Here is a 9,510-nt window from a genome sequence, read left to right as displayed (position 1 = left end):
ATTTAGCTACAGCACTGTCAGTTAGACATCTGGTGTAGAAACTTTTGACTAACGGTGTATACTCCGGGAGTATAAACTCAAAAGTTATGAGGTAATGGTCTGACAGAAGAGGGTCCTGTGGGAAGACCTCCAAATGCTCAATGTCAATGCCATATGTAAGAACAAGGTCGAGGGTGTGGCCAAAGCAGTGAGTGGGTTTCTGTACTGACAGAAGCCAATCGAGTCCAACAATGAGATAAATGCAGTACTAAGGCAATCATTGTCAATAGCCACATGAATATTAAAATCTCCTACAATAATAACCTTATCAGTTTTAAGGACTAAACTTGATAAACACTCTGAAAATTCAGATATAAATTCTGAATATGGACCTGGTGGCCGGTACAGTATAACAAATAGGATTGGCTGTAATGTTTTACAGGTTGGATGTGTAGTTTAGTTTAGGTTTAGGATTCATTAATAGGCTTGAGTCAAAGATGGCTGCTACTCCACCTCCTCGGCCGGTGCCTCGAGGAATGTGAGTATTAATATGACTTGGAGGAGTTGATTCATTTAGGCTGACATATTCTTCATGGCTTAGCCAGGTTTTAGTAAGACACAATAAATCAATGTGATTGTCTGATATTAAATCATTTACTAATACAGCTTTAGATGACAGAGATCTAATATTTAGGAGTCCACATTTAATTCTCTTGTTTTGTTGCACTTTTGAAATAGTGATGTTAACCTGTATTTAGTGTCCCATATGCATGTGTACAATAAACATACAGCATGTAGCTACAAACACACGCCCCAAGCCGCAGTGTGTGGAGGGGCATGCTGTGTGAGAGCGGTGGCCCCTCCTCCTGAAGGGGCCGGGCTTTCCTGCAGGGTGTGTGCAGCGGAGAGGGCTGTTATCTGGACCTGGATCTGGACCTGGACCTGCGCTCCTCCAAACCACAGCCCCCTTCCACGGATTTCTACGAGTATCGCTCTCCGACCCATTTGGAAGGAGCCGTTAATTGCCTTAATATCGGGGGTGAGTGGAGACGTTTTGTTAATTTCCTTTCACTGAATGTGTTAATTTAGCAATCTTGAGATTACCGGCGCCTCGCGGGGTGTATTGTAGTGCAGGCCACCGCGCGGCTTGTTTGATGTAGTAAACGGCACGCTGTCGCACTAATAAGAGTCGACACGGGGACAGCTGTCATATTCAGGCACACAGATTTAATTCAGCTTTGACGTCCGGTGTAAAAACGAGTGTGATTGTGTTGTAAAAAGAAATAACTCTGGCAGGCTGCAGGCCACACCGCATAAATAGACCGGCCTACTGTAGGCTGCTACTGAACAGGTGCTGTAAACAATCTAAGCCAGCATGACATGCTGTGGCTTTTTTTTTGCAAGTAACAGTCCTATGAATTCACAAAGCAGCCAACATATGTGCAGCATAGCTCTGTCTGCTTTAGGGTAGAGGGGACGCCAGTGTTTTGTTGGTTGTTTTAGGGCTTTGTTGAGGTTGAAGTCATATGGATGACATCATCGCCACAGGACTGCATGGATCAGCTTTTCCCTAACGTGAAGAATAGAGATATCCTTCTGTCATTAGCCAGCAGTGGTCTCTGTCTAGCTGTTAGACCGAGCAGAGGGACATTCCTGCAGCCTCTAAAGGCAAAAGAGGCCTCGGGGTTGGGGTGGTGGGGGGCTCTATAAACAATGTCCTTGCGTGCAGAATTGTTCCTATCAAAAGCATAGCCAGTTGTGCACAGCAACACACCCTTTAAAACACACACACACATATATATATATGTATATATATATATATATATATATATATATATATATGTATATATATATGTATGTATGTATGTATGTATGTATGTGAGAGAGAGAGAGAGAGAGAGAGAGAGAGAGAGAGAGAGAGAGAGAGAGAGAGAGAGAGAGAGAGAGAGAGAGAGAGAGAGAGAGAGAGAGAGAGAGAGAGAGAGAGAGAGAGAGAGAGAGAGAGAGAGAGAGAGAGAGAGAGAGAGAGAGAGAGAGAGAGAGAGAGAGAGAGAGAGAGAGAGAGAGAGAGAGAGAGAGAGAGAGAGAGAGAGAGAGAGAGAGAGAGAGAGAGAGAGAGAGAGAGAGAGAGAGAGAGAGAGAGAGAGAGAGAGAGAGAGAGAGAGAGAGAGAGACTCAACTTGCTCGTGAATCTCCTGGTCTCTCACCACTGTAGCTGCATCCACGTTTTCTCCTCCTACTTGACTGTTAACTGAACTGAGCTCATTAGAATTCCTATCCAGTGGAGCCTGAGTGATATTAAAGATGATCCAGTGTCCCAGTTTTGACTCTCACTGATTCAGACAGGTACAGCCCAAGTAAACACTTTCAATCTAACAGCCATCGTATTTGGTTCTTTTTCACCCCTGGTTTCCTCACAAAGCTATTATGTCCTCCCTTGAGACGTGACTGGAAGTTGTGAAACTGTCCGGCATGGAAAAGCAAGTGCATTCAGGGAGGAGAAAGGCACCCCCCACTGAGTGGTGAACACAAACCTCCATTAGGGCTGCACAAGCTTCTGCAGTGCAATCCAAATGATGTGAATAAGAAAGCACTTTCTCTTTAACTGTGCCAAATCTTCAGTGAATGACCTTTCTCTCTCTCTCTCTTACTCTCTCTCTCTCTCTTTCTTTTGTCTCATTCTCCCTCTCAGCCTGCCTACACAGACAAGGTATCATATGTCTCACATTCCTAGCTTTTCGTCTGTTCATATTTTCTGTATGTCTATTATTTATCTGCTGGGCTTAAAATTATGTTGGCTTCTAACTGAAATTTCTATCGCAGGGCGTTTACTTTTAATATTATTAGTTGCAGGATTTGTCTTTTTCAGGGCCATAGCCGGGACATTAGAAATGAAGATTAGAAACAAGTCCCACCAAGTATAGGCCCCCCACAAGTTTAATCAGAGACCAAAAACAAGGTCCCTCCATTGTTTTTAATTACTTGGGAGTTTTTTCGTTTTGTTTATTCAATTAAAGCTAGGGTTGGTATTCTTAACTAGCAAAGAGTATGCTAGATTAAAAAAAAGTATCATTATGAACCTAAACAACGAACACAGCTATTGTCGGGACTCACAGCTGTCATGCTAGTAGCTTGAGAAAGACTCCAGTTGACCAGCAATGAGTGCACGGGCACTGACGGAAATGCTGAATGCAATTATTTTCTTCATTATTGTGTAGGCCTCAAACATAATGAGATTCAAATGAGTTAATGATGTTGTTGGTAATTGTAGAACGTAGACTTCTCAATGGCCTTTTTGCTTTCATTGTTCAAAGTCTTCAGCTTTGTGTTACTTACAGTATAATGTAGAATCCAAATGCAGAACATAAATCAATCTTTATCACTAGTATAAACATGATTTTCTTTTTACACACGCTTCCACACGTGATTGCTGTGCTGTAACCCTTAGACAAGAGTGTGCCGCCGATTATCTCTCTGCTATTTATAGGCAACACTGTGCATTCACAGCCCCATATTTTGTATCCAACACCAGTATGTATCCAAGCGGAGGGATATCTGCCACCATACAGGCCAACAGGTTACGAGCCGAAGGCATGGGCTCCAAGGAGCAGGCTGTACACTTCTCCAACCAGGACTACGAGGCACTGAAGCAGGAATGTTTGGAGTCCGGCTGCCTGTTCGAAGACTCTTATTTTCCCTGTGAGCCTCCATCCCTGGGCTTCAAGGAGCTCGCCCCCCATTCCTCCAAAACTAGGGATGTGGAGTGGATGAGGCCCACAGTGAGTGGTGACTGCCAATGCATAAAACTGATAGTAGGACACACAATAACAAATGTACTTTTTCTACAGATGAAGAGATGTATTTATGACACAGATTCCAAACCTAAAGCTGGATATTAAGTGTAAATACTTCATTCTTTGGATTACTGCTCATGGAACATCTCTCAAAAACAAGCAGGTGGTTCTGACTGACGGAGAAACATATCACATAAACAGACATCTCTTATAAACAGACATATCCTATGACATTATGTTATTTCATGTCTGCAAACTCAGACAGAATAGGACAAGTAGGGACAGTAACCTCTCCGACCACTGCAGCTGTTGGCATCGCGTGGCATTCCCTGACCACTCCTTCGCTCCTGATATTTGTTTACAGTGCTTCACTGACACAGGAAGTTGACGTGTAGATGCAAGAATAGCAGTGCTTTGAAAGATGTGTCACCTTTAATGTAGATTATGAAACGTGTTGACTACTATGAATTCTGAGACTTTGATGGGTTTGATTGTCTTCACCCAGAAATTTCATTTTTTTTTTACATAGGAACTGAAAGACAATCCTCAGTTCATTGTGGGTGGTGCCACCAGAACTGACATCTGTCAGGGAGCGCTGGGTGAGCCCTTGTTGTTGGTAATGTTGAATAGACTGAGATATATTAGGTTAGAATTAGATAAAGATTGTTAAATGTTAAATCTCACTTGCAGGCGACTGCTGGCTCTTAGCCGCCATCGGCTCTCTCACCCTGAATGAGAGGCTTCTTCACCGCGTTGTCCCTCATGGCCAGTCCTTCCAAGATGATTATGCTGGAATCTTCCACTTTCAGGTACTTCAAGGTCATCCTCCTCTCGCTACACTTCCCACCAAGTGTAAGGCGAGTTTTTGATTATTGCTCCGTGTTGCAGTTCTGGCAGTTCGGCGAATGGGTAGATGTTGTGATAGATGACAGACTGCCTGTCAAAGACGGCGAGCTCATGTTTGTCCATTCTGCTGAGGGCAATGAATTTTGGAGTGCCCTACTGGAGAAGGCTTACGCCAAGTAGGTATTAAAAGAGCCTCCCCACTTATTACATTATTCAGTATGAGTGTATGTAGGAGGACGTTGTAAATCACAAGTGTGTGTTTACTGTGGCTTCAGGCTGAGTGGCTCCTACGAGGCTCTGTCTGGAGGAAGCACCACTGAAGGGTTCGAGGACTTCACAGGTGGTGTGTCTGAGATGTACGAGCTCCGCAGTGCTCCCAAAGATCTGCACAGGATAATAGGCAAAGCCCTGGAGCGAGGCTCTCTGCTGGGCTGCTCCATCGATGTAAGTGCTGCACACGCTGGCACACCACCAGGACCACGCGGATCAATGTTGCACCATCTTGAGCAAGCCAACAACATTGAAAGCCTTTCTATTCATTTCCGTTTCAGTCAATGCAGTGATCATGTTTTCATATTCTTGCAGATCACCAGTGCCTTCGACATGGAGGCTGTTACATTCAAGAAGCTTGTGAAGGGCCACGCCTACTCAGTCACTGGACTGAAGGAGGTCTGTCTGCGTATGACTCTGTAGTCTTTAATCATTTCCCCTTATGAATAATATTGATGGTCCTCAGTTGCCCATAACTCCAACTACACAACTATAACTGTACGTTATGCAGGTTGATTTCCGCGGCAACATGGAACGCCTGATCCGAATCCGTAACCCTTGGGGTCAGGTGGAGTGGACAGGTGCCTGGAGTGACAAGTGAGTGAATGAATGTCTTTGTGTACTCAATATTTTTTCCATCCCTATTCTGCTTTGGTTATCATCTTCTTTGTGAGCGTTTAATCTCTTTCTAAATGTTTATTCCAGTCCATTTGTCTCGTTGCGTGTGTAGTTCTCCTGAATGGGATGAGATTGACTCGTCTGAACAAGAGGACCTGCACCTGAAGATGGAAGACGGGGAGTTTTGGTAAGATGTCCCAGGTGCTGTAGTGCCGTAGAGCAATTTGATGTACTGTTGGTATTTTAAAGGACTAGTTTTGTATTTTGGGAAATGCGCCTGTTCACTTTCTTGCAGAGTTACATGAGAAGATTAATACCACTTGCCTTACTCTCAGCAAGAAAGTGAATGAGCGTACATCCCAGCATGTCAAACTATTCTTCCAAAAAGGTTGTATTCTGACCCTGAACTCTTATTTTCATCTCCCAGGATGTCCTTTGATGAATTCAAGAGGCAGTTTTCTCGGCTAGAGATCTGTAACTTGACTCCTGACGCTCTGAGTGAGGAAGGTCTCGGCCACTGGAACACCAACAAGTTCTACGGCGCGTGGAGGCGAGGCAGCACCGCCGGAGGCTGCAGAAACCATCCCAGTGAGTCCCAACCGTATGGTCACAGAAAGAAAAAAAGCCTTTCAAGTGTACACACTGACATAGATAAGACATGGACTATGAAGCAGGCTAGCGCGAGTGCACCGTCTGTGTAGACACGTTTTGGATCAACCCTCAGTACAAGATCACGTTGCTGGAGGAGGATGATGACCCAGAGGATGATGAGGTGGCGTGCAGTTTTCTAGTAGCTCTCATGCAGAAGGACCGCCGCAGATATCGGCGCCATGGTCAGGACATGCACACTATTGGCTTTGCTCTTTATGAGGTGAGAATAGAGATGGAAAACCAGTATCGTCCCTTTTGTCCTTCTCATAGTTACATTACATTATTATTTGAAGTTTTTCTTTAGCTCATTAATGGGTTTTTTCCCCTTCTTTTGTGCAGATTCCAGAAGAGGTAGGCGGAGCATCAATTACTAACAATAATTTTGATTGTAACGACACTGGTGATCATGTTAGTTAAAAAGAAGAATGATCTCATTTCCAGGTGTATAGTAGTATATATGATTTAAATCAAATGGACCTAAAACATATACTTGCATCTCAACCTGTGTATTGTTTCCTACTTCCGATAGTACAAAGGCTGCCAGAATGTCCATTTGAAGAAAGATTTCTTCTTGAAACATTCATCGTGCGCTCGCTCTGAGACCTTCATAAACCTGCGAGAGGTGAGCACGCGGCTTCGTCTGCCCCCTGGAGAGTACCTCATCGTCCCCTCCACCTTTGCGCCCAGTCAGGAGGCTGACTTTGTCCTTAGAGTCTTCACTGAGAAGCAATCAGAAACAGAGTATGTGGTTTTTTTGCATGTGATTTTCATGTCAATTTAAGTATTTATAATTTGTCAAAAATATGATCTCATGCTAATATGTTTTTGTCCATCACAGAGAACTGGATGAGGAAATCTCTGCCGATTTAGAAGATGATGTACGTATCAGTGAGACACTAAAACGTTACATACTATTCGCTATGAATAGATGAAAATAACTTGGACTCTGATTATAAACCAATGCCTTTTTATATTTGTGGTTTCCTTCAGGATGAAATAACTGAAGACGACATTGATGACTCTTTTAAGTCCATGTTCGCCCAGCTAGCAGGAGAGGTAAGTCTGAAAGACAGATCTGTCTCGTTTTGCATCTCTATTTGCATTCATACTGGCTAACACGACTCAAATAATTTGTATATTATAATGTTGGTCGGAATAATAGTGGTATAATTTTTTTTATTTTTGGTGGTATTCCAGATCTAAAGAACATCTAAAGCTTTAAAGATCCACAATGGCATCAGCCTTTTTTATGGGGAGGAAAATAAAGTAAATAAAGTCATTCTCTTTTCACGTCGTCTGTGCTTTTTCAGGACATGGAGATTTCTATTCACGAGCTTCGGACCATTCTAAACAGAGTCGTCTCCAGGCGTGAGTTTCCAGTTTACTTTTAGTTTACAATTCTTAGCTACTAGAAAATGTAAATGTTCGTAATACATATTCCACTACTGAATTACATTCTGCTGTGGCGTGTTCACCGGGATGTGAAACTAATCTTAGGTCATGGGCCTTATTCGGCCCGATTTGATTTCAAATGGGTCGGACGAGTAAAATCGTTGCATACCAACTGATATAACAACACCTCAAAATGTTTCTCTTTCTTTTGAGATTTCCGTTGATCTCGCGTCTACGACTAAAAACACAGGACAGCAGTGGACACATTTGAGTTGCAGTGCATTTAAAAAAAGAAATTGGAGTGAATGACTTCTCAGCAAATTTTACACTTTACAAAGTCATCCATTGGGCAGGATCTGACCCTTTGGGAGGGCGATTCTGGCCCTCGGCTGCATGTTCGATTCCCCTGGTGTCGGCCATTCATTTCCTGGAGTTTTTCTGTGATTTCAGACAAAGATCTGAAGACCAATGGCTTCAGTATGGAGTCATGCAGGACCATGATCAACCTGATGGACGTATCCTCTTGAGCTAACAGGCATGAATGCATCAAAAAAGTTTTTCCATTGATTTGATCAGAAACAAAACAACATGCATTTAGCATGCATGTTTTTATGTGGTTGCACCCCTTGACATGGCGCTTATCAGAAAGATGGTAGTGCCCGTTTAGGGATGGTGGAGTTCCAGATCCTCTGGAACAAAATCCGAAAGTGGCTGGTAAATAATAACAAAGTCAAAGGAACAGTATTCCCACTTAGATTCTTTAAATTTCTATTAAAACGTTGTCTCTGTCTTTCAGGTCATTTTTAGAGATTTTGACCTCGACAAGTCAGGGGCCATGAGCTCATATGAGATGCGTCTTGCTGTGGAGGCAGCAGGTTAATGCTCTTAATTATCCATTCCATGGTTATTTGCTGTACACACACTCACAGATTATGAAGTGTAACATTGTCTTTAATTCTTTAACATTGTCATCCTGTGTCAGGTTTTAAACTGAATAACAGACTGAACCAGATTCTGGTGGCCCGGTATGCAGAGAACGAGATGGTTGACTTTGACAACTTCATCTGCTGCCTGGTCAAGCTTGAAGCCATGTTTAGTGAGTATTTATGTCACAGAAGCTATTCTAAATGTATACCGTGTTTGCAGACTAGAATACAAAAAAAGGATTAATTGTGAAACTTTTAACAGGGTCTTTCCAGCAGTTTGACAAGGAGGGATCAGGAGAGGCTGAAATGAATGTCACAGAGGTGAGTTCTGTTTAAAAACAAAATCTCAATACATTGTGTCAGTCTTTCTGTTCATCTAATTGTATTGCTTGTATTGCCAGTGGCTTTACCTGACAATGTGTGGTTGAAGAGGGCCTTCTTCACTGGAGTGAGATATAGGGTAAAGGCACAGTGCCTGTGGATTGCGATGAACCGATGATCCATCAACCTTAGCGACCTTTAACACATCCCACCTCAGCCTATGTAAGATACAAAAATAGCTGTAAACAACGTCCAATCAAGCCAAGTGTTTCCTGGACAAATTTGATAAACTATGCAAACCTGCAGTATGAAGCAGTCAGTGTGCCACATATATCTGTCATCTCTGTAAAAACAGCATGTCTCTGGCTGTGCATGACAAACATCACTCGCTGTAATGTGCCTTGTTGCAAGTGGATACAGCATTTCTACATTTCAGTCTTGCTTTGCTGTCTGTAAACATTTCCAACTGATTTACTAACAATCATTATTTCAAACTCTCAATAAAAGCTCTGTTGCCAAGAAACACATAGAAGTAGAAATCTGATGTAATGATGCTTTAAAACGTGAAGTCTTATAGTTTCTCCGCACTCATGTTTCCAAATGATCATGTCACTGTTAAGTTGATAGTTCTATTATTTGACCTGTAGATGGCAGTACAGATCTAATGTAAAGTTCACCTTTTAATATATGACACAAACATTTTCCTTTAGTTA

At 42.6% G+C, this 9,510-nt stretch overlaps 1 protein-coding gene across 2 annotated transcripts; it reads left to right on the top strand.

The window, feature by feature from the left end:
* The first annotated feature begins 919 nt into the window (after positions 1-919).
* On the top strand, positions 920-9,491 carry LOC117744466 (calpain-1 catalytic subunit-like). 2 transcript variants are annotated; one of them, XM_034552774.1, is made up of 22 exons: positions 920-1,018; positions 3,512-3,758; positions 4,303-4,372; positions 4,464-4,582; positions 4,662-4,795; positions 4,895-5,063; positions 5,205-5,288; positions 5,401-5,486; positions 5,620-5,694; positions 5,935-6,095; positions 6,209-6,378; positions 6,498-6,509; positions 6,688-6,899; positions 6,997-7,036; positions 7,149-7,214; positions 7,469-7,526; positions 8,001-8,065; positions 8,196-8,264; positions 8,347-8,425; positions 8,533-8,646; positions 8,739-8,797; positions 8,878-9,491. In XM_034552774.1, the coding sequence occupies exons 2-22, from the start codon at positions 3,513-3,515 to the stop codon at positions 8,902-8,904; spliced, it is 2,115 nt and encodes a 704-aa protein (XP_034408665.1). In that variant the 5' UTR covers positions 920-1,018; position 3,512; the 3' UTR covers positions 8,905-9,491. The 2 variants fall into 2 exon arrangements, with proteins under 2 accessions (XP_034408665.1, XP_034408664.1); XM_034552773.1 differs by having other exon boundaries at positions 4,895-5,288.
* The last annotated feature ends 19 nt before the right edge of the window (positions 9,492-9,510 follow it).

The sequence above is a fragment of the Cyclopterus lumpus genome, chromosome 15, assembly GCF_009769545.1.
Source record: "Cyclopterus lumpus isolate fCycLum1 chromosome 15, fCycLum1.pri, whole genome shotgun sequence".
NCBI lineage: Eukaryota > Metazoa > Chordata > Actinopteri > Perciformes > Cyclopteridae > Cyclopterus > Cyclopterus lumpus.
Note: the sequence above shows the minus strand (reverse complement) of the source record. Positions and strands in the feature narration are given on the sequence as shown.

Coding starts and splice junctions, on each gene's coding strand:
- LOC117744466 (XM_034552773.1), top strand. CDS start 3,513: ATGTATCCAAGCGGAGGGATATCTGCCACCATACAGGCCAACAGGTTA. Junction 4,583..4,661: donor CTGGAATCTTCCACTTTCAG/GTACTTCAAGGT, acceptor TCCGTGTTGCAG/TTCTGGCAGTTCGGCGAATG. Junction 4,796..4,894: donor CTGGAGAAGGCTTACGCCAA/GTAGGTATTAAA, acceptor CTGTGGCTTCAG/GCTGAGTGGCTCCTACGAGG.